A 25,945-nucleotide genomic window follows, 5' to 3' on the forward strand; every position below is an offset into this window, starting at 1 on the left:
TACATAGATATAATCATCCAACTGTATGCCAACGGTACGGTTTGATCTTATTCTTTTAACATTTATCCATAATAAAATCAGTAATAAGGAATATGTTTCTTACATAAACGTTAATGCACAGTAAAATAAAAAAAAAGATGCCTAAATAAATAAGTGTCCTTCTATTTTTGCCTTAGATTAAAACCTTTAGAAAAGAATGGTATTCTTTTTTAAATTATAATATCTTATTATATAACGGAAAATCTTACTTATACTGGTAAAATTTAAAATCTCATTAAATAACATAGATTTAGAAATTCAAATTTAGATCTAGTAACCAAAGAAATAGAAACGAAATCGTTGGAGTTTTGAGAAACATTTGACATGTTTAACTATTTTATAGAGTAAAATACATGCTTGACTAAACATGCCTATGTGCTATTTTCTTGTCTGACCACTAAAAATACAACTAACACTATTGCATAACCGTTAAACGCGCAAGGGAAAAAAAAACAGGGTGGTCTTGTCACTATGGACTGCACACACAGTACACTAATTAGGCCTACACGTGTACGTCTATAAAATCAGTCGGACACACCGTCTATTTACTTTCTGGGCAGGCAGGGTGTGTAACTATTTTAGTGTAAGATATATCTACGAACATGCTTGACTAGGCAAGCCAGTGTTATTTTATTGTCTGACACTCCACATTAAGCAAACACTATTGCATAACACATAATGAAAAAAATGCAGGGTAGTCTTGTAGTATCATCGACTACACACATACAGTACACTAGGCCTACATGTGTATGTCTAGCTGACCAGGTTGTTAAAATCAGTTGGACACAGTCTATTTACTTTATAGTCAGAGAGGGTGTGGATGAAGATTTTTTTCTATAGTTGGTTTTCCTAATGCTTTTAGATCTCAGACCTGCCTACCAAAAAAAAGTCCAAATGCGTAACGCTGATGGTCAAAATGCGTATTTTGGCACCAGAATGCGTAACACTTAAGCGATCCACTTATGTCATACATATATATACATATATAAATATATAATATTAGATCTAGATGTCATGATTAGATCTACAATCTAAATCTAGATCAATACGACAATAGAGATGATATCTAGACTAGATCTATATTCTATGTCTATATAATGAATATAATCTACTCTAGATCTGGGCTCAAGAGTGTAACCGATGCCGTGGATCCACTACAAATGTAGGTCTACTCCAAACTTTTCGTAGGCCTACCTTCATCCTTGATCTATTCTATACTAAGACTAAGAATCTAGTTTAGATCTAGACTAGATGATAGTAGATGTTATCGATCTAGATCTAGTCAATCTAAATCATACTACAACTAAATTGGATCTAGATCTAGATTGTAGAGTAATGTACAGAATCATGACATAACGTAATGACTAGCTAGAAAGCTGCTAGATCTATTCCTGTATAACAAGTTATCTAGATTCTAGATCTAGAATCCAGATCTAGATCTAGACTAGATATCTACAATCAATGTGTTTTGAATCGATAGCATTTCGATATTTTTTTCTATACAAATGAATACGGGAATCAGGGAGTCAACATAATTAATTTCTACTAATGAACTTACAAAAAAAAAAGCCATGTTGGTGTATCAGCTATATGACGGTACCAACCTGGTACCAACCGGCCACTCCCTCACTCTCGTGTTCTTCATTTCTAGACTAAATCTAATTGCTAATTCCGATAAGAACCAATCAACGTATAGATCTGAAAATGTCACAATGTGTTCCCCCACCTTTTGTGTTCCTCCTCCCCCCCAACTGTGACCTCTGTGACCCAACAGGATGGCTTAGCGTGACCTCCGTGACCGCTCGTAAGCTAGTCAAGAGAAAGGATACGAAATGCGTAACGCGACGGGTTAAATGCGTATTTGAGTACTGACGGTCATTTTTGGGAGATTTTGCGTAACGAATACGCATTTTGCGTAACGGTAGGCAGGTCTGAGATCTATATAGGCCTAGCTGTTGATTTAGACTTAGATCCCAATAATAAGTCTTAAACTATAAAAAGGGTGTACTTGATGTTCCTGCAGTTAAAAAATTAGTGTTTGCCGCAAATGAATTGATTAAAACCACTAAATATTGACCTAACTCACTAATTCCCACTATAAACAGAAATTAAACACCACCACGTGGCTCACTAAAAAATTCGGAACAACCCCATTCATAATATTGCATAGAAGCTTTTGGCAAAAAAATGTTTAACATTTTATAATACTGCTACTTTCAATTAACAATATTTACTCCATAACTTCTACTAACATATTACTTTACCCTCTTCAAATGCAGACGGACTAAATAGTTGTTAACTGCATCATTTGTTTTTGATAATCAAAGTTATTGATTTCACATGACCAGAAAACAGGGATGTGCGTTGTAACAACCCTGACCACATGTTGAAAAGTTGTACAAATTTTAATTAAACTTTTTAGTTAGTAACTAAACAAAATTAATTAAACTACAACTTTAACTAAACTTTTTTTTTTCTAGTTAAACAATGGCCTTAATTATTTTTTTTTAGTTAAACTAAAAGTTTCTAACTTTTTAGTTAACTTTTGCCCATCACTAATTGTGCAATGAAACATTTCTATTTCACCTTTAAGAAAGATGGACATTTCAGTTGTTCCAGGTAAATAAAAAGTTATAGCAGGAGAATTAGTGATGAGATGGGATAAATAAATGTTGTTGAAGTACACAATATGGACTGTCATTCTAACTTCATAATTTAAATCACCAAATTTTTCATAATCTCTGCTATGATTAAATCAAAGTTAGTGGAAGTTGATAATGAAACAATTAGTTGTTATAAGATTGAACTCTGACACATTACAAAGACATCAGAGTTGCCACTCAATCAAAAAGTTATCAAGCAATATTATGTCATCCATGCCCTGACATTGTGCAGAAGTCAATGAGCTAGACTCTCCTCATCAAGACAATTAATAATGTGGAATTTCTGAATTGCTAAATCAAATGAAAATAGAGTCATACTTACAAGGTGCATAAAACATGACCAAAGTTTGCACATTCTCTGCTATGACTGAATCAAAGTTAGTGGAAGTTAAAAATTGAAGGCTTTGATAACCATTTAAAAATTTCCACTGATTTTCTAAAGTTTCTACAGGTAAACTATTTGAAGAAGAAGCAGCAGCATTCTGAGGGTCCTTCATGAAGGTAATAAAATCATTTTTCTGAAAGCAATGTCATAAACATTTAGAGATATTACAAGAAGTTGAGAGTATATTTTCCTTTTAGATATATGAATTTATAATTCCTATAAATAATTCAAAGTCCTGATGGCTAATAGACTGATTTTCCCACTTGCTATGGATTATGAAAAAAAAATAAATTAACCTGCTATTACTTAATTTGAGCCTTTTTCAAGATAAAAAATCGCACAGTTAAATTTACCAAAAATGATTTTTTACACACAATTTTGAGCTAATGTTTTTTAAAGCCAAAATTTAAAAGTTCTATTTTCAGATCTTGTCAAGTTGTGGTCTATAGGGCAGATGATATAATGGTCATCTGTTTCTGTGGCCCACAATTTACAAGAGTGTCATGTGGCCAGCACAACTGCCTTTACTTTTTTTTAACTAATGTCAGGTACCCATTAGAGCTGGGTGGACACAGAGGCACCCAAAGATCCTGAAACAAAAAATCCCAGTCTTCACCAAGTCGAACCCAGAACCCCCGGTTCAGAAGCCAAGCACTTAACCACTCAGCCACAGCGCCTCATAATTTTTAAAAATAATTTCTATATTTCTTTTAGGCTAGCTTATATTTTTAAAGAATATTTTTGATTTCAATATAACATTTTAGTTGTTGTTTTTTTTCAATACATATTTTTATTTGCATTGTCCATTCTGAATAGATATTATCATCTATTAATTATAATATAGTAACTGTAAAAAGACCCAAGGGTACTTAGAACCAAAATTTTGTTTAACATCATATTTTATGATAATGTGTTCATATGAACTGAATGAATGTGTGAATATTATTTACTTTTCAAAAGTTTTAAGACTTTCAGAGAGACTTTAAGTAGAGTAGAGTCACTATTGCGGAACAGTTTGCAGCTACTTTTAGTTTTCAATTTTTTGCTCCGTAATGGTTAGACCTATGGAAAAACTAAAAGTATCTAGGCATTGCCCATCCATTTTCCAATAAAAATAGGCGCTTTGTTTAGTTTTTCAACAGATATTTAAATTTTACATTCAATTCGACTGAGATATGGGTAGTCACAATTACGGAACAGGATTTTTTAAGAAGTCACAATTGCGGAACAGGGTAAAAATGTCGGAACAAAGCCTATATAAAGCATATATTTTATTAGTCTAATACTTGAACTCCTTATCCTTTACATTAATTTTATTTTCATTAAAGCTAAAGACACACATTGTCACTTTTTGATTCTTTACCTCTTCTTTAATTGTAATTGACGTCATAATACTCTTTCCTTACAAGGTTTTTTTTCCACTATTCTTTAATTCTTTTTTGTTATATTAATATTATATATAGGCCTATATAATATGGTATTATGATTTTTTCTTTTTGCTGGACGTCTGGTAATCATAAATTATATATTATATGTAATATTATTCTCTAAATGTTTTAAAATTTATGTATACTAATACAAACTCAGATCTAAATTCCGATATCTTAATCACCATGTAAATATTAAGCTAAATGACAGTGAATGCGCAGGTCAAATAAATAACATCTATAGTGTTCCACAATTGTGACTATCTTTAAAAAGGTAAAAACAGGATACACCTCCTAATTTTTTAAAAATTGAATTCCTGGTAGATAGCAATGAAATTAAGTTTTTTCTCATCCATTTATAAACCGAAAAATATGTGTATCATGCAGGTGATGTGTCATTATCATTTTTAAAAAGCCTTAAGCCATGGCCTATGCGGTTCTCCTGGTACGTGAAAAATAATGGACGATTCCACACCTGTCAACTTTAACCTGGAGTCAAAATTAATTTTCTGCTGTGAAAGGAAAACCCTTATATTGGAAATGTAGAGAAATGGACCATGCGCAGTACCGTTACAGTAGTTTAGCAGAACATTTCAAAATAAAGTAGATTTTAACTAATTTCGACGAGCTGTTCCGCAAACATGCCTGCTCCGCAATAGTGACTTTACTATACATCTTCATGCTCAATAAAAAGGTTTCACCTCTTCCACTCAATTTCAATGTTAATGATACATGCCATTCCAATGCTATTTAAAGTTCATAAATTAACAAGTGTATTAAAAAAATAAAACCAAAACAAATTAACAAACCTCTCTTCCACCCATGTACTTCTGCGCATTTTTTCCATAATTAAAATATTTGAAAGTTGGATAACCCTTAACATCATGGGAATTGCATGTTCCAGTATGAACTGTACAATCAACAGCAGCAAAAGCAACCTGTAGATATTTAGTATATAGCCAATTTAAAATAAATACATTTTCTTTTTTTTAAGATTTATAGAAAGCATTATATGCTTATTTTCTGAACATACGTAGAAAGCAATAAGAGTAATATCCATTTCAAGTCATAAATAACACTGGCAGTCAGTATTCTCAAAGTTCATGGAATTATTACATTTTCTTAGCATTGTTTTCATTAATCAATAGCGAGTCATTCTCACATAGAGTTCTCCTGGATTTCATGCATCAGTTTGATCTATTTTGGGAGATCTGGCAGAGGACCCGAGGAAAAATGGCAGTCTGGATTTGGCTTTATGATCAAACAATCTATCACAAGGAATACCCTATTGGTTACTTTAATTCATTGATGTCACTTAGACTCCCACTAGATGGATCTTAATTTTTACAGTGATTAGCACCTATGCTCCAAAGCTGCTGACAGAATGGGACATCGTCAGATGAAGGAAATATTCTATGGTGATTTAAGGTGAATCCTAGACAACATAGATTAAATTGTAGTCTTGAATAACTTCAACGTTTGAGTGGGGAATGACTACAGCCCATGGACAGGTTCCTGGAAAGACATGATATTGGTAATTACAATGATAAGGGTAGACTATTGCTGATACTCTACTCCGAATTTAAACCAATACCAAAAAAGTTCACAATCATGTTACCATAGTGCAGATTAAAACAAAACATACCCATATTCTTTCTAAATTAAGACACAATGGCAGTAAAATTTAAGAGGTAGAAAAAAATCCACTTGTGACAAACTCCAAACCCATATTTTAAAGGATTTTTGGGGTCCATTGTTGTGAGCTCTTTAGTCAAGACATTGAAAAGCTTATTATGTTAGTAAATCAAAACCTAAGTAAGATTGATAATAATAAACTTATACAAATCTAAGAACCTGACTTACTTTAGGGTCTTCCTTATAGACAGTCGCTGCTGCCATATATTCTGGTTTAGACTTTTTACAGTGACCACACCCTGTCAAGAAAATTCAGTAAATGGACATTTTGGTTTTCATACATATTTTTTTTTAACTACTTATTTCCAATGAAGAATACTAGGTAAGGTAAATAAACACAAGCTATTCATGCTATATATCTGCAATATATAAGATAAGATATTATAATAACGAGTTTGTTTTGTATGGGCTCCAATGTGGGACACAAATTTGAGACCCAAAGAAAAGACCATATTGAAGACAGGAACAGAAGATGAAAAATTAAATTGCCCATGGCCAACGGCTTAGTCTGTATGAAATGCATAAAAATATGCAATTCGCAACTGGGTTTGCGTAGTCATCTGAAACACTGCACTCATCAGAATCGAAGAGATTGCCCTTATTAGATCACCATACAGAATGTCTTTTGCAATTCGACATTGTGGCATTCTGTGAACATGACCAAGCCAACCAAGGCTTCTACTGCTGATAACACTGTGGATCTCCTGACACCCTGCTCTTTTCTGCACTTTCTCACTAGTTATTTTATCTTGCCACCTTATTTAAAAAATTCACCAAAGGCATCGGAGGTGGAAGATATTCAGCTTTTTTCCTGCCAAGAGTAGTTTGACATGTTTCACTACAGTATAGCAGAGAGCTCATTACACAGTAAAGTGTAGTAGTAAAGTGACACATAAGCATGACTTTTTTTTAGATAGCCATGAGAAGATAGAAAAAGAAATCAAACATGAAAACAATTAGTCATGATACAAAACTACACTTTACAGAAACTGCTAATAGCCAAACTTTTCTAAGAGTAAGACATAAAACTTAAACTGAAGGCCACACAAGTATGGTGGTTAGGAAATCCACAGCTGAGGACAAACATAGCAAAAACAAGGTTACGAAAGACAGTTTGTGTGGAAACACAAACTCAAAATCGGCCCCCGAAGTGGTCCACCCAGGCAGTCTTCAATATTTTCAGAAAGAACATCCGAATGAAATTATATCAAAGACAAATGAGAGATAAGATGGAGAAAGAATGTTAACAGATCTTGTGTAGTTCCCCAACAGTCCCATAGATCAAAGGATAGGTGAAAGTGAATGTAAAGTTAGATGTGAACCTGGCCTAACTAGTTCCCCTTTCAGACCTTGTGGTCTATAGGGCAGATGATGTAAAGTTCATCTGTTTTTGTGGCCTACGGTTAACGAGGGTGTCATGTAGCCAGTACAACAACCAACCGCCTTTACTTTTCCCCAACTAATGTCAGGTATCCATTAGAGCTGAGTGGACTCAGAGGTGCCCAAAGATTCCAAAGTTGAAAATCCCAGTTTTCACCAGGATTCGAACCCGCGACCCCTGGTACGGAAGCTAAGCGCTTTACCGCTCAGCCACCGCACCTCCCCTGGCCTAACTGATGTCTTATAATTGATCTAATTGTTTTGAAAAGGCTTAATCTCTTATTCGAATCTTAAAAAAAAAAAAAAAAAAAAAAAAAAAAATTTCCGCAATATAAAAAAGTTCAGGAAAATGAAGTTTACAAGATTACTATTCATTTTAAATTAGGTCTAACTTATAATGCATACTAATTAGCTTTTTCTCTTTAAAAAACTGCTTGCATAACTGATTTAAAAAATTAGATTTTTCACTTTCAGAAAAAAAAAATTAGCCATTGCATCAGAGCTTTGAATGGTCTAAAATATTGTGATGTTGGATTTTCAATATCTTTTCTAGTTTACAAGATCTAAATGGGACGGACGGACAGACATTTCACACAAAACTAATAGCGTCTTTTCCCCTTTCGGGGGCCGCTAAAAAAGAGAATTTAATTTGAGCACTGGCAGATAGTGGTTATGTGGCAAAATATGTAGGTCAAAGCTTGGGCTGCATAGCCACGTGAGATAATGCATTCCTCATTAATTGTCTGCCTCAAAGATAAACCTTATAGATAACAACAGACTGATGGGGACTTAAAAGATAAGAGGTTCCTTCACACTAATGTCTCAGGTCATAAAACAATATATCATTTTAGATTTAGATACCAAATGTATAAATTTTAAGACATTTACATAATACCAAAAATGGTGGCTGATTTATGTATTCAATTCATCCTACAGTCTAATATGCATTTTTGTTCCAATATTGGGTTAAAACTACACAGAAATGTATTTCTCCTTACTGTGATAATATATGACAGCTACAGAAATAGGCACAAACTGATTGAATGCATATTGTACAGAGCCACCTACCCTTTTTCAAAAAGTCATCCTATCTATAGATTGGACATACACCTCAAACTAAATGTTAACAAAAAAAAGAAATCTAAACTTGAGTGAGCTAAAATTAATCATGTTGAGCTCAATAATCTTAATAAATATGTTATAAGCCTGAAAGTATGGTACAAAATACATACCATCTGCTTTATTGTACCAAATCCTAAATAACTAAAAATATCATTTAAACACATAGTTCTTGCATTTGAGGATTCAGTGTCCACTTAATTGGACCTAAGTATGTGAAAGAGGTCATTAGACAAAGTACTAATTTATCAATCCACAAAGAAAGAAACTTCAAAAGATTAAAAAAAAAGTATGAAGAATTTGTATCATCATCAGTGCACTTCATTGCAGTGCCAGAAATAAAGATTTCTAGGCTGCGATAGTTGCTCTAACTACAGAAAAATGACAGTATCTGAAGACTAGAACTATATTTAATGAGACATCATGATGAAGTGAAATGCTATGTTCAATGTTTGTGGACATTTAAGTGCTGCCTTTATATATGTAATATGAATGGGTTTTTTTTTTTTGCAAGATAGGATATTGGGAATACAATTTTGAAGAAATTTGTTTGTATATTATATTTCAATTGTTGGCCTCCTTCAGTCATAGAGCAACTATGGTTCATCTGGAACACTTTTTCATGTGGCTGTGGAGCCCTATTTTGGAGAGACACTCGCATTCACAAATATCGCAGGTTAAGGTGGCTTTCGCTTTGGTGATAGAGGAGCAGGCCATTTTTCGCATGGTAAGCTTTTCTTCCAGAGCTAAGGCCCATGTTTTTTCGCTGTCCATAGCTTTCTTGGTCACTGTCTCTCTCCATCTAGTACGGTCTAGAGCTATGTCTTCCTAATGGTCAGTATCAATGTTCACTTATTTGAGGTCCCGTTTTATTACATCCATGTAACGGAGGTGGGGGCGACCAGTTTTTATTGAGCCAGTTGTCCATAGAGAATGACCTTTAAAGTCCTCAGACAACACCGGCTGCGCTGGCTCGGTCATCTTCGCCTGAAGGAGGACAATAGCATCCCAAAGGTCAATATTTCAATTACTCAAAGAATTAATTTCATAAGCCATAAAGCATTGTTTCTTCTTATACCTTTGGAGTAACGTCACACAGTGCATGTGTAAAACATCAAAAGTAATAAGGACAAATTGTAAGACAAATTTCCATACGGACAGTAAAGATTATTATTAATATTATTATATATTGTATCTTAAATATAGTGCATTCCTTCTTGTAACATATGGCAATTTCTTTTAATGAGACCAATATTATTGCATTTGCATGATATTGTCTGATTAATCAAAATCCTCTCTATATTTTAATAGCTATAGGTTGTTTAATGCATGAACAAAGATAAGACAGAAGTTATTAAAATTGGCATTTGAAACAACACTACAAAAGCAGATAGTGCAGAAGAGTGATCGAGAGGCTAAGTGCGCTTGAACTTGGCTTGGCTACCTATGAAGGGGGCTCGAGGTTCGATACCCGACTCGGGCAGAGTTGTGTTTACTCAGCGCCTGAAGGCAGCACAGAAAAACCTTCTCCTAGATACCCCTTTCCCCCCACTTGTCCACAACTGAGATTGGACCAAAGCGCTCTGAGCATGCTATAAGCATGAAAGTAGCGCTATATAAAAGCCATAATTTATTTATTTTATTTATTTATCTTGAAATGCCATTTTCCCTTTGACCATGTAGTTTGTAATCTTGGAGTTTTCTTTAACTCAACTCTGCTGTCTTTTGACCCACAGCTCTGCAAGGGCCTCTGTCTCTATTAGGTCTATTCCAACCATATTAATTATGGAATCCAAAGAGAAGCTTGCTATGACATTCATACACTCCCACCTTGACTAGTGCAATGCCGAGCTAGTAGGTAGACTTATAACAAAGTCAAAGCTTCCATGAATTGAGAACAGCACTTTAAGGAAAGTTCTACGCAAAACAAGACATGATTATGCTACTGCTCAACTGCATACATGCAAGAATCAACTACAAGGTGGCCACACTTTGTCATCAGTGAATCTATAGCAATGAAATGCCCTTTTAATTTAGTGAACTTCATATGCCTTAAAAGCAAGCTTTGTGCAACATTGATTCAGTGCATCTAGTTGTGCCACGATTTTTCCTCAACAGTTATTGTTTGTGGGCTTTGTCAGTGCATGGTTTAGAACTTGCTCCTCTTGAACTTGGATAAACAACATGGTTTCCTACATTCAAGAAGAACATACAAGACTTACCTGTTTAAAATTGTTCAGATTATTTAATCATTTTAACAGCTATGCTGGGCAGGGCACGTATCTCATATGGGAAACAAACATATGCCAAAGGCAGTCTTTTTTGGTGAGCTAAAAGGTGGTCAATGTAACAGAGGCGCCCCATGGAAATGCTTCAAAAACCAGTTTAGGCGTCAACTTTCCTTGGCTGAAATAGAAGAGAGCACCTGGCTCCATGCGGCCTCAGAATGAGACAGCTGGAGGTCACTCATGAAGGCTGCGGGATACACATTTGAGACCAAAAGAAAAACTGCCGCCAAGGACAAATGCAGACGACGAAAAGAAAATCTAAATCGACCACCTGCAGACAATGGTTATGCTTGCCCTGGATGTGGAAAAATATGTAGGTCACAGCTGGGCTACGCAGCCATGGGAAATACTGTATTCCTCACTAATCTTCGGACTTATAGACAAGCCTTATATATATATATATATATATATATATATATATATATATATATATAAATCAAATTATTATTCTTTATGATTTGTACTTAATTTAATGTAAAAAAAAACAACAATAGACTTTAGAATGACGATAAACACTACACGAATAATATTGGCACTATTATAGTCTTAGTGCACACCTTAAATAACTGCTCAGTTATAGAGGATTCAATATTTCAAAAATACATATTTATGTAGAAGTTTTTATGAATATGAAATGGATAGATATTATAACTTTTTTTAAAATCATAACATTTTAATACAAAATAAATAATGATATATTAACTAGTCAAAAAAACTGTTCATAAAATGCATAAATATGATAGAAATATATTAATGTTTTATACCTAATAATAATTTTTGTTTATAATTTTAAAAATGTATTCGCTTTTCTGTATGTTTTCCTATTTAATAACTTACATGGTGCATAGAACATAACAAGGCAATGCTTTTTCTTTTTCAAAAACTGTTTAAAAGTATCATCAGTAAGATGAACAATATCACTTTCTATCTCTTCCCATTTCATTTCTTGTGGAGGTGGTGGTGGTGGCTCTTTAGGACTAACAACAAGTTGGGGAAAAAAAATATAATTGTAAATATTTTCTATTTATTGAATAAATGTATTTGAATAACTTGTCGAAAGTTGGAGTTAAGCAACATACTCTTTCATAAACTCAATAATTTTGTCTTTGTCTCTTTCATTGACTTCAAAAGCAAACTCTCCATTCCTGAAAATGAGCGAAAAGGAAGAAAAAAAATGTTAATAACATGTCCAAATTGAAAAGACATTTTTATGGTACTCAATCAAGAATCTCTCAATGTTTTATCATAGTTTTTTTTCTAATATCTTTCTACCCTTAAGCAAAAGTAAGAGTGTTCTTTAGGTTAAGGGATTTTCTTCAACTACACAAATAAAATCAGTGTCTTTAAAGCATGCAAACATCATATATATTGTTTAAATTAAAGGAAAGAAAGTTTAAAAAATAGAATCTTTAAGAATTAGGTTTCATGAAACATTATAAAAAGAAGCTAATCAGATTTTAAAAGTACTAAATCACTGACTTAATTTTATTAAAAGTGAAATACAATGAAATCACCTACCTAAAATATCTAACTGTGGAATAAAAAAACAAAAAGGTATATGAGAAATAAACTATTGTAAAGAAGAACAAAAACTCATTCATTAATTGAACTAGGAAGTTTTAAATATTCCAACCTTAAAACACCCAACTATTAGAAAATATTGTATTTTCAATAAAAAGGTAAACAGAATCAAGTTAATGTGACAAAAATGCTCCCCCTTGAGCGTATCATATATTATCAAACAAACACCTCTAAATACTAACAAGCCAGAGAAAAATTATAACATTGCTTAAAACCTTCTAAAATAGCATAAATCTAGTCATCATTACAAATGTTTTGTAAATAAAGTTTGACAACTGATATAGTTTAGGATGCCTATCACATCTTATAAAAAAAGGGCTAAAATGATTTATCTTTTTACAAAAATGTACAACAAAATTCTTACTAGTAGGAAATCCTTTTATGTTATTCTCTAAAGCTATTTTTTTCTCTTTGGTAGCATCAACAGCTGCTAAAACACCTGGAATCTAGATAGAAAATGTCTTTTTTTTTTCATTTTTAGTATCCAATAAACTAAAGAACACATTTTTAAGTAACAATTTATTGATAATGACAAAAAGAGAAATGTTGAAACTAAATACTAGCACTTTGTTTTTCACTAGCTCTAATTAATCAAGTTTTACGTTGGGGTGGGGGTGCTTTTTCCCCCATAAATTTTTATTCTAGACAATACCTTTTCATCAAGAAATAATTGTATTCATTATATATTTCTTTTACAATGTGTAAACTGCTGTGGGTTTCTTTTTAGGGGGGGGGGGGGGGTAGCTTTGCCTTTAAAAAACTTACCTCTTCATCTTTTAAAAATTGTGCAGCTTCTGTGTAACCTGGCTTCATCTGTTTGCAATGACCACACCCTGTGTGTGTCCATAAAAACTTTTTTATTCAATTGAATATTGCAAGATTTTAAAAAAATTGATACCAAATAAATGAGTTTTAGTAAACAAAAATGATCTTGATCTGTTTGGAAAAACAAATATTTCATAATTAATTATTTTTTTATTTAAGATCACAGAACTATTTATTGTAGTTCTAAAGTTACAACCATCACACAGAAAAATGGTCAATTTCATTGGACTTTATAAAAAATTTAGACAAATATTTGGTTTTCTAGATATTACCTGCTGACAAATATTGTCAAAGTTGAAACTCAAAATAACAAAAGAAAACTATTTGATAAAAGACATAGTTTACACACACATACTTTGTTAGTCTGATTTATTTCAAATAACTCCTAATTATCCATCATTATCTCCAGTGACATAAAACTATCAAATAATGAACTTCTATTATGAGAGTATTAATTCTATAGTAAGACATAAAACAGCATGCACTTACAAGGGGCATAAAACATGACTAATACAGATGGATTCTGCTTGATAAACTCATTAAAAGTTAAATCTGTTAGATGAAAAACATTTGAATTCTCATCAGCCCATTCGACTTCTGTTTCTTTTTCTTTACTTTCTTGTGGACTAGTTGCATGATTTTAGAGAGAAAAAAAAAGGAACATTAAATTCAGCAGTCAGAGAAAGTTATAACAATAAACTTAATTGCATTAAAATCTAACAAGCACAATAAGTAAACAAAAACAAAATAATATCGTCATAATTAATGTGTACGATGTTCAATGACTTAAAAAATAAAACTTTTTAAGCTTAAATTTATGATGGAAAAATTAAAAGGGAAAAAATGTAACAATGTCCAAGTTAAATCAGTAAAACATCATATAGAAGTAAAGTTCCCCTTTCAGACCTTGTGGTCTATAAGCAGATGATGTAGAGGTCATCTGTTTCTGTGCCCTACGGTTAACAAAGATGTCATGTGGCCAGCACAATGATCAACTGCCTTTACTTTTCCCCGACTAATGTCAGGTACCCATTAGAGCTTCATCACTTGTAATGATTCACTTTGGCATCTTCAATTGCCTAATTGGAAACTTTTCTTTGGCCTCTCAGATACAACTCCTTAAAAAACTTTTTTTTTTCTAGAAGCTCCCTCTAAAACACATGTACATGTACTCTAATAAATATTTGGTTAATCAGTTCTAGATCTCTGATTTGCTTAATCTAATGGCATAGGTATCTCCTTTCACATGTACATAAACACTGAAACAGTTATACTGTTTTTGAAAAAGAGGGATCTATTTGCTTTAATAAAAAAGGATTACTTTTGAGTCTGAAGATTATTAAGGAAGTGCATTAGTTTACAGCCTCGATATTTTCTAACAAAGCAAAAGAGTTCAGCTATTACTTTAAATAACTGACTACAAAATAATCGCTTTAAACAATATAGAAAGGATTTACAGTTTAGTCAAGATTATTTATGCTTTAAAATTCAAAATTTGATATAAAGGTGAAAAGTGACAATTTAAAAAAAAATGTAACAAAAAAAAACAAGTTATCACTTACTTTCGTAACCATGAAATTATTCCTGCTTTGTTGTTCTCTCCACCATACTTGAATTTCAAGTGACCATTTCTTGAACGAAAATAATGTATCCAAGTTATTTTTATTCAAAATAAACATATTAATATTGGTGTGTAAGTTTTAGATGAACATAAAATATTATTTCTTTGTTGATCTAAATTTTAAAAATGTGGTTTCATGCATCTTATCAATCTATATCACTTTTGAGCAGCCTTTCTACAGTGCGTGTGTTTTTTTACCCATCTGTGAGTAACATTTCCATCTCAAAAACTGAAAGTGCTATTTAAAATTCAAAATTTCATTATCACCTTTATCTTACTAGAAATTGGAGCGAAGTCTACTTATGTTCCTTTAAGATATGAAGGATGCATATTTTATTTAAAATAAATCTTTTAAATTCTTTGATCCAAGAAATCTGAACTATAAAATTTATTAAATCAGAAAGATTTTTTAAATTATTTTCATAGACATGACAATAGGTGTTACATGTAAAAGGAACATAAAAACTTATGCAGCCTCTGTGCAATGCAGATAAAAAAACAGGTTTGATATTTTCAGCACAAAATATCAGAAAATGTGAATTAATACTATCAACATCAACAATCTTATTTCGAAGTCATACAAAATTTACATTATTGCCTGCAATCGCATAACACCAACTGCATGAGATCCTGCTTGTGACCTGTCTGCATACTGCCAGTGTAAACATTGCATTGTTTACATGTGGATAAAGTCAATGACAAATTTATATCAACATCGGGTGCATGTGTTTTTTTTTCCCTGCTTCATCCATCACTCTTGTGGAAATGTATCAAGTACATTGTTTCTTCCAACTGCCAGGCCATCCCTCACAAGCATTGCATGCTGTGGTGATGGCATTAATGTAAGAAGCATGAATAAAGAAGAGTGCCTCATGAGACTCTGCCTCAACATGACAGGTGAAAACAGGCAATGTCTCAAAATGGATGTGTTCAAATGATTACCGACATCTAGTTAATGAGGACCTTCCAAAAAAGGGCTTGGTTTTTGTGTATTTGTGTTCTATATTGTGTGTTGTCAACTGTTTTATACTGGTGAGCTCAGCTCGCTTAGTGTCCGTGTGTGTGTATTGTGTTACTTTGAACTATGGTGTTATTCTTGTTCAATAAAGCCTTTGAAAGAGATTAGTTTTCTGAGTTTTCAATATAAGGTTACTACAATTTAATGAAAAAAGAATTTTATGGATTAATTGAGCTTTTCAAGATTGGATCGATTTCTAAAAATAGAACGTTTAGTATAGATCCAAATGATTCAGATGCTCAGGAGATCTAGAAATGCTGGCTTCAAACTTTTGAAATATTTGCCTTAAAGCTAGCAGCCCTTGAAGGTGAGACATTAGACTTATTGTAAGGGGGGCCCAATGGATTTTTTGCAGGGGGGTGCACCTAAGAAATGGTCCCCCCCCCCCCCCCCGCCCATCCCTGTGCCATATTAAGTGCACTGTGAATACATGTATCATAAAACAAACAAAAAACAACTAAACATGTGAACAAACTATTTACTGTACATGTTGGTAAGTTTATCTGTGTAGCCTGTGCCTCCCCATGGTTGATCAAACAAAAACTGCAAACATCGACCATGGATGCCGAAAGTGTCAATAACTTTACTGATTAATTGCTCATTGTGATGGAACAAGTCCATTGTGTCTCACACAAATAGGTTAAATATTTCAATATATCGATTTTTTTTTAAATTTTCATAATGTATTTCCTTTTTCCATGCTCATTTTAAACTTAATAAAACTAAATATTTTCTTGAATAATTTATTTTATTCATTACACTTTTGTAGCTAATTCATTTTCACTAAAAAAAAACAAGCAAATATGTTAGCTATAACAAAATAAAAAAGTTATGGTAGTTTTAGTAACACTCTACCCCATTTGGATATTTTCGTTCATCCTGGAAAACTCAATTTTTTTTAATCAAAGCAATATGCACTGAAAGAGTTAAGTATTATTTAAAAAATGGCATATTTAAAAGAAAAATGGCTTGCAGAATTAATTTTAAAAATAAAAATAGCCAATGCACGTACATTTTGCAAGCTACAAAATATGATGAAATCGTACTTTCAATAGCTTTTCTATTTTTGATATAATTGAGGGTTTTGCCTGCTACATAAATAGTCGTTCAAGATTGATATGATGAAAAATTAAAGTGTTTATGAGACAAATATTGTATATTAAGACTGGTTTGCTAATGGTTGCAAATAAAGAAGACAATTTATTGACTCTAATTTCTGAATAATGTTTGTAATGCACATATGTAAGACAAATTGCCTTACGGACAATAAAGATTATTATTATTATTGTTATTTAATTTCATGTTGCTACCAAGTCAATATTCATACCAATTGACTTAGGTGAAAATAACATCCCTTTCTTTTCATGATTAAAATGTGACTGTCAGGAATTAGCCAACAGTAGTTAGTCCTCCCCTACTTATACCACACCATGGCCTTTGATGAAAGGTTATATGTATTTATTCTAACCCAATCATCTCTCCTACTTTGTGACCCAGTGGCCAGAAGTGTAATGTGCACAGAATAGAACTTATGTTGACATCCCCTAGATCAAACTAAGAACATATCTTGCTTCACAAAATATCAAGTAGTTTATTTGTTATTTGAATTTTTCTATAAAAGTAAGTGCACCATCATGCTACAAACTCTCTAGTCCCCCCCTCCCCTTTATTTTTTCATTTTGAGTTGGAAATAAAGAGCTTAATGCAAGTTAATCCTAGAATATGTCTCCTGTAACTAATTATTTATTTTTTTAAATTTATTAAGTTTATTTGATTACTACTACTAATTTGTTGAACAAATTTGTTTCATTACAAAGCTTATATCAGCTTACTCTGTCTGTCTGGTAAAAGTTTGTACACATTATTTCTCCCACACCCAATCTTGGATCAAGCTGAAATTTTGCACAATTATTTCTTTTACCTGACAACACAAGAATCAATAAAAAAAAATAACGACTTCATTAACTATTGGTAATTAATTATTTTGTTTGGTATTTTGAACAAGGGAAAGAAATTGAACTGAATTAAGCTGAATTAGTACCCTTTTTAAGTTGTCATCTGAGGCTTAGTTAACACAAACATGAAATAGGACAATAGATAACTATACAATCTTCCCTGTTCATCAGCTCTTCACTAGCAGAAGGGTAACCGTATTGGCTTGAGAAGGCTTTAGCCTACAAATTCGAAATCAGGTCGCTCATTTTTTTCTTCTTGATCTAAATAAAACAATTGGTAAAAATATTTCTAATCGCTGTCGCAACTATTGAATTATTTGTATGGTAAAAATGTTCTCTATTTAAAAGCACCACTTTCATCTATATTGATGACGTCATTTGCAATTGTTTTATTTGTGTGCAGTAGGTGATCTCCCCTTGTTGCTTCGTCATAATTCCGTAGATCGTTTGGTGCATTTCACGCCATGTTGCTAGACTGAAGTAGGATCTATTCTGTTCTGCTCTTGAATTTCTCCTTGTGCTTATGGTATTGGATAGCCTTATTGTTGGCCTTGGTAGATATTCTTAAAGGATTATTTTGACCCCTGTTTAGGGTGAGTTTTATTTCACATTGTATAGTTATTTTTATTTGGATTCAATCGTATTCGTATTTTGTAATTAGATTAGAAGAATCTGTTCTTTGTCTTTCTATAGGGTTTCAGTCTCAGTTCTAGGTTAAAAGACTGAGGTTTTCATCTCAGGTTTTCTGTCTGATGTTTCAAGTTTGATTTACGAGTCTGAGGTTCCAGATTGCGGGTTACTATATCCAGACCTGGTGGTGCTTTGTGAAGTTGTGAGCTTTAATGCTACTATGAACTTTGCCTATTGATTGTCAGTGAACAGTCTCTTGGATAGAAGATATTTGGATTGTGATGAACATTTGTAGAGTAATGATCCTGATGACTGAATATAAGGGTCTTGAAGTGGATCATTGATAAGGTTAATATTATTTTTCTTAAAATACTATTTGAGTATTGGAATGAACCTTATTATACTAGATCTTTATGTACTTGTATTTGTTTTATCATTTTCATTGTATAAATATCATTAGATTAAATCTATATTTTAATTTAAATCATCATACACATTGTTTTTTAGTTTATGCACAAGTGAGTGTGTATGGTGAGGCTGTCGGGCAGAATTCGGGGTTAAAAGCAATATATGTTATAAAGTAATTATAACACATACACACATTGCAAATTAATAATGTTTTAATACATAAACACATTAATAATTCAGTAATTAAAATATTAAGTCCTGACAATCGCACACATTTACTAATGTAGGTCTAGATCTATAAAAATTTAAATACATGACTGATCCAAAATAATTGATATTTGTTTCACTATCTTTTTTATGTTAAAGTTTTATTTCTCTATTTTTCGCATGTAAGAGTGATTGCTTTTTGTTTTGGTTGTTAATTGGATGCAGGATCAAGATGGTTTTTTTTTTAAATGACAAAATTGTGTTAGTGGATCTGATGTCTGTTTATACAGAGATCCAAAAATATCTAAAATAATATAATTTTTTTAGTGCATTTTTCAATCTTTTATAGAATTTAAAGTGAGTAATAGTGTTTAGGTTTGACATTTCTCAATATTTATTAATTAAATGTAGAATAAGGTTTAATGAATTTTTTAATACATTTTTTTAATTTCTTAAATAATTTATTTCATTTATTACACTTTTGTAGCCAATTCATTTTCCTTTAAAATAAAATCAAATACCAGCATGTTAGGTTATGTAATAAAGAAAAAAGTTAGACTAGTTCTAGTAACACTACCGGCTTGCAAATTTTTGTTTGTCCCTAAAAACTCTTTTTTTTTTTAAATCAAAATAATAAGTACTGAAAGAGTTTTTAAAAAAAAGTTTTTTTTTAAATTTATTTTGCTAGTTTGAATTCATTATTGTTATTCAAATATGTAATTATTGTTGTTAGACTTATCAAATGAAATTATTCATGTTTTTTTTTCAATGAGTGGATATTTCTTAAAAGAGTGGCTTGTGCTAGAGTAAGGACAAGAAATAAGCTAAAATCTATCATTGCAACTGGGAAACTTACTCAAAATAATATAGTGTTGGAAATCCAGTGATGTTATACTGAAGTCTTAAATGCATCATATGTGGCTTGTCAACATCAATACCTACAAGTGTCTGAGGAGTCAAACAGTTTGATTCAACATCTAATTTACTTACAATGTGTAAAAAGTAAACTGTTACATCAATATAACCTGATTTCTGCTTACTGCATCATTCTTTACTTCACTAGCTGCAGCTGCAAATTCTGGTTTTAACCGTTTACAATAACCACACCCTGAAAAAAATATTATTAAAAGAAATTAACCCAAAATAAATATGTAAACAATATTCATCTAGTCTATGTTAAAGTTATTGCATAATGATAATTCATTCAACTTAGACCTTACAGTTAAATAACTTGATCAAAATTGAGTTAAAAAGTAAAGAGATATTTTTATTGACTGAAATACCATTAAAATGTATAAGCATTCAAAACCAGGTAAACCAGTACATTCTAAATACCAGAATTGAGATTCTGAATAGAAGAAAAATGACCCAAGGCATTCCTTACAATAAATTTTCACACTGTAAGTCACCTGACACCACCCATATATTGCATTCACCATGGTCTTGTGCTGCCACTTTCTAACCCTGGCTATAATAATCAAGGAAAAACTGCTCAAACCAATCTGTGAGATAGACTGGTCACCTATAACTACTTTTGGCTAATCAGCCAATATTAACCCTTTATTTACTGACATTGACAAGCTAAATGGTTTTTACATAAATGGAGAAAGATTTCAAAGGTAAATGTAGGGCAGCATTGACAACTCCGGCAAGAGACTCCAACCCAACCACCTCAGCTACTCCAGGTGACAGATGTCTTCCACCTTATCAATCAGATACTGCACCAGGCCATGTCATTTGTCCAAACCATTTGATCACTCGCCTGGGAGAGGAATGCAGATCTGAAAGGGACAGACTCAGGTGATTGACACCCTTATTGACATTATCAAATTTTTTAGATGCTCCTATAGAACCATTTACACTGTTTCCCCTTACACTACATGGATGTTATCTTTCTGACATCTTTGATCTAATAAAAAAATGGCAATTTATCTTCAATGATATTACATGGGCAAGAGTAGGTAGTGAAGCTTAAAAAAATAAAAACTTAATTCCTTGGTATTAGTTAGAAACCTTTTTGAATCTCTCCCAAACTCATCCCAATCTAAAAAAGAAAAAACCAGAACCCCTTCAGAACTTACTACATATAGGAAAAGATAAGGTAAAGGTCATATGTTTATAAGGCTGACAGTTGTCTGACAATCTGGTGTCATTGACCAGCACAATGACCACCTGCCTTTACTTTCCCCAACTAAATGTCAGAAGGTAACCATTAGAGTTGGTTGGATTCGAGCCTCCTAAAAATCCTGGTGTGCAACAGCTCAGAAATATAATTATTTGTAAATACAGAATGAAGTGCAAGAAGACTATCAGTGTTCACTCCACTGCTCTTACCCAGGTCCCTTTTACTGTATACATATAAGCAAATACTGTATTCTTTTTAAAATATAAAATGTACAAAACAATGAGAATATAAATATAACTTGTACTTACAAGGTGCATAAAACATAACTAGGAGAGGATTTTTGTCTTTTTTCAACAATTTTGAGAAACTCTGAAAAGTAAAAAAAAAAGATGATTTCATACTGTTATAAATTAACTGAAGGTGTCAATAGGGCTGGCCTTGTGAAACTGGATGACACATGGACAGAGTACTATGGGCGATCAAGCATGACAAGTGAACAGACAGTCAGGAATATACTCTTGTGAATACACAGTATGGGGATATGAGCTTCTCAAATGAACTGGTAATAGGCCAGAGTCAGCATTTCAGTGATAACATTGTACAATATTTGTATCTTATCTTATAAATTAAACGTTATTATTCCCTATGCATCTCATGTGTCAATATAGTTATGCACGGTAATCAGTGACTTAAACTCTGCTTAGTTGTTGGTTTTCCTGGCTGATTCAGACTCAGATTCAGATTCTAATAGCACTAGGGAAGAAAGATCAATTGTACACATTTGTTCTAGCATAAGGAATAAGCAATGTGGCTTTTATCTTTGTGTCGTCCTTAGTTTTTTATTAGGTTTTGTTTATGTATTTGTAAATTATGGTTCAGTATTTTATGTATAATTGCTACTTTTTTAGTCTTCTGTCCTGTTTCTAAATTTATTTTCACTAATGATGTTATAAATTTGTTATAAATCTGACAGCTCTATTTGGCGTCTGTTCTAGTTTCTTGAAGACATTTTCTAATATTTACCTAACCAAGGTTAAATAGCATTTTAGTTTTCATGTTCTTACTTTTAATAAACCCTAAAATTTTGTTTAATTTTTTAATAATTTCGTCAATATGGGGATTCCATGATAATTTTTATCTATTATAAAAAGCAGATTGTAAGGTGTGTATGTTAGTAATGTTATGTATACAATTTATGTAATGTAAGTAATGTAATGTATATAATTTATGACTAATGTATGAAGACCTTTGAGGCAGGCAATTTATGTCTTTTGAATTTCTTGATTGCCGTTTCAACCTCTACAGACTTGGATATTCAGAGTTCCATTTTTATTTTCCATTTGTGAAATTTAAAGAGATAAAACTCTTTGGTTCCTTAAAAGGAAACTATAGTGCTCTGTCCACCGATTACGTAAGTCAGACTTTTTGAGAAGCAAGATGAGGCCATAGGCAGTTCTTAAAGGCATTTGGTATTGTGGACCATAAGCAGATTCAAAGAGTGAGAGCATGCCTCCTGCAGCTGCAATGTTGTGTGCTTGCTCCAAACACTCTTTGCAAGATTCTTTAGAGCAACGCTATATAAAATGAGGTGATGCCTGCATGAGGGCTGCTGCCTCATTTGGTCATGCTTCAGAAGTCTCAAAACAGAACTAATACAGCTCCACAAATCCACGCATTGGTCATTGAAAAAGATGAGCTTTATATCATCTACCTCTTGATTGCAGGGTCTGAATGGGGTACCTTTACTTACCTAAAATGTTCAGTCAACAATCAGAAGGTAGTGACCATTAAACAATTCTAAAAATTTTAAGCATGATAGGTTCCACAAGGTTATTATTGCTTTAAGTGGTAAAGGCAGATGGATCTAAGCACTCTACTGCAAATAAAAAGCTTCCATAGGCATGCGTCTCAATATAAATAGTCCATCCCCTGGCCTTCACAATTCGCTCAGATACTGGGTCCAGTAGAACAGTTTTCACTAACAGGAGAAGGAGCAAAGGCAAGCAACTAGTAAGCTTCAGGCAGGAGGGTTTTGTTAGCCTTGGCTGGCTACCCACCTAGGAGAAGGAAAACTCTGAATTCAACACTCTGCTGCCCTATGACAAATTATGGGAAATGCTTCTGAAGTCAACCCTAAGGAAAAATCTGGAGTAGGTGACCCTTAGGCAGCTTGCAGCACCTGGAATGCTGCTGATTCCAAACTGTATTGGCACCTACCATTCTTCTGGACAGATCAGCTGTGTGGATAACATCATGCTAACCATAGTGATTCAAGGAAGCCAATGGCATGAATATTACAGAAACAAAAAACAGACAAGATGAGACTTAAAAAAAAACACAGAATGGTTAAATTTCCAGACTGAGGCTGAAAATCTGGGATGCATAACATTCAATGAAGACCTAAAAAGCACAACGGAATTCAATGAAAAATACTAAATTTGTAAAAAAAAAATCCATAAAAAAAGATATTCTATATTTAACATTAAAATTTCAAACAACTAAATTTTTATGGAAAAAAATAAACCTAAGCAATACTTGCAAAGGATGTGTCCTGGCTCTTACCCTCTTTGGAATACTCTTTTCACTACTAATACCCCATGCATTTGACAAATCCACAAAATCCCTTCCAGATTTGTTGGAAAATTTCTGAATATTGCCAGACTGAGAGCCAAAACAAAATAAGAACCACCCCTGTAAGAGATATTCTATTTGCAGATAATGCAGCAATACACACAAGAGAAGCTTCAGTCACTAATGTCCCACTTATCTTCGGCCTGTAAAGAGCATAGGCTAAGCTAACCATAAGCACTAAGGGTCCACCTGCTACAACACCACCCTCCACCCTTAATGATGAAAACAAGCAAGATGCCATAAATGAATTCTGCTAACTTGGATCTATAATTCAAGATGACCTGTCTCTAGAAGACAAGAGTTTTGGGAAAACCGGAAACTCAATACAGTGACCAAAATGGAGGTTTAGAAGGCATAAGTTTTGAGCAAGCTACTGTGCAAATGGTACTCACCAGCATCTTCACAATCTTCAGATAACAATGTTCGCCTAAAATTTACAGCAGTCCAAAAACTTTGCTAGGAAAACATAAGTGTGTGGATAAGTGTGTGTGTGTGTGTGGGGGGGGAGTAATGGAGGGCGAAATTTGGATGTTTTTTTAGTTTGAATGTAACCATTAATGAGGTACGGCAGAGTGAGTTATTTCAAAGTAAAAGAATAAACTCGTAACGTGACCTCCACAAGGGGCTGCACTCTCGGATGTGAGACGTCATTGTTGGTATACAATGACTGAATTGTGAATGAATTCTTATTTGAAAGTAGTGGGTTGTTAGAAACATGTCTATTTATAGTGTATCCCCCCCCCCCCCCCAAATATGCACAAACAAAAATGTGCATTTAGAAATTGTAAACAATACAACCATACTAATGGGCTGTATGACATAGGACTTGTCTCAATTTCGGTGTTGGAGGTATCAAAAAATGTTTGATGCTAGATGTAAAATTTAATGCTAGCTACATTTTGTTTCCTTTATCTTATAAATATCCACCCATCTCCACAATTTACGGATCAATGCAAACTATGAAAACCTAAATTAAATATTGTTTTCAGGTTTATATAGCATATGTTATTCATAAGAATGAAATGGTAAAGAATAAGGGAAACATATAATTTTTAACAAAATAAAATGGGGGAAAACCTATAAAATGTATTAGTACTCTTGTTTCATAGTTCACAAATATGACATGTTTTTAGATGTATTTATATATAATTAAGTGCGTTTATACTGAAGCTTGAAGAAGGGAGGGTTCTTTACAAAAACCAACAGCTTCCACTTACTAAACAGTGGCAGCGTTTATACTGAAGCTTGAAGAAGGGAGGGTTCTTTACAAAAACCAACAGCTTCCACTTACTAAACAGTGGCACTGTGTGCAGTGGCGTAGCTAGGGTGGGGGAGGAGGGGGAGAATTTGAAAATCCCCCTGGGCCCCACTTGAGGGTGGCCCCCAAGTGAGTGTTTTTTTTACATTAAAATTAAATATTACGCAAAATGCAGGGACACTCAATGAGGTCACGACCCGCCGGGCCCCCTAGCAATTAAAAATTCCTAGCTAGGCCCCTTACTTTTTGCAGCTCATGGGAGACCATTCGTTATGGAGGCGTTCAGTACTGACCTGCAACATCACAACCTGTGGGCAGTTAAGATCAATAGCTCATAGCCACGTCACAGGTCTGTACGGCGTGGCAACGAGCTGTTGATCTAAACTGCCCACAGGTTATGATGTTGCAGGTCAGTGTTCAGGCGTTATATAATGATTGGTGGAGGTGATCACTGGGTGGAGGAAAATTGCATCCTGATATTTATTCTTTATGGATAGCTCGCGACTGGCTCAAGAAAAACTGGTCATCCCCACCTTTGATATGTGTATGTAAACAAACATGCCCTCAAATCAGTTAATATTGATACTGACTATTGGGATGATATTGGCCTAGACCGCACTATGTGGTGACCAAGAAAGCTATGGACAGTGAAAACATGGCCTCAGCTCTGGAAGAAAAGAAATTTAAGCG

General features: G+C 33.2%; 1 protein-coding gene across 1 annotated transcript in view; it reads right to left on the bottom strand.

Moving 5' to 3' along the window:
• The window catches only part of LOC106070869 (protein disulfide-isomerase A5-like), a 72,038-nt gene that overhangs the window by 23,149 nt on the left and 22,944 nt on the right, over positions 1-25,945 (bottom strand). Inside the window, exons 7-19 of the mRNA XM_056004152.1 lie at positions 21,675-21,735; positions 20,282-20,349; positions 20,098-20,189; positions 14,965-15,033; positions 13,892-14,028; positions 13,343-13,410; positions 12,942-13,023; positions 12,515-12,527; positions 12,076-12,141; positions 11,834-11,973; positions 6,378-6,448; positions 5,324-5,452; positions 3,025-3,220 (exon numbers count right to left, since the gene is read on the bottom strand). Coding sequence (XP_055860127.1) covers positions 3,025-3,220; positions 5,324-5,452; positions 6,378-6,448; positions 11,834-11,973; positions 12,076-12,141; positions 12,515-12,527; positions 12,942-13,023; positions 13,343-13,410; positions 13,892-14,028; positions 14,965-15,033; positions 20,098-20,189; positions 20,282-20,349; positions 21,675-21,735 — 1,192 coding nt within the window. The remainder of the gene's footprint in view (positions 1-3,024; positions 3,221-5,323; positions 5,453-6,377; positions 6,449-11,833; positions 11,974-12,075; positions 12,142-12,514; positions 12,528-12,941; positions 13,024-13,342; positions 13,411-13,891; positions 14,029-14,964; positions 15,034-20,097; positions 20,190-20,281; positions 20,350-21,674; positions 21,736-25,945) is intronic.

Source organism: Biomphalaria glabrata, chromosome 11, assembly GCF_947242115.1.
Source record: "Biomphalaria glabrata chromosome 11, xgBioGlab47.1, whole genome shotgun sequence".
Taxonomy (NCBI): Eukaryota; Metazoa; Mollusca; class Gastropoda; family Planorbidae; genus Biomphalaria; species Biomphalaria glabrata.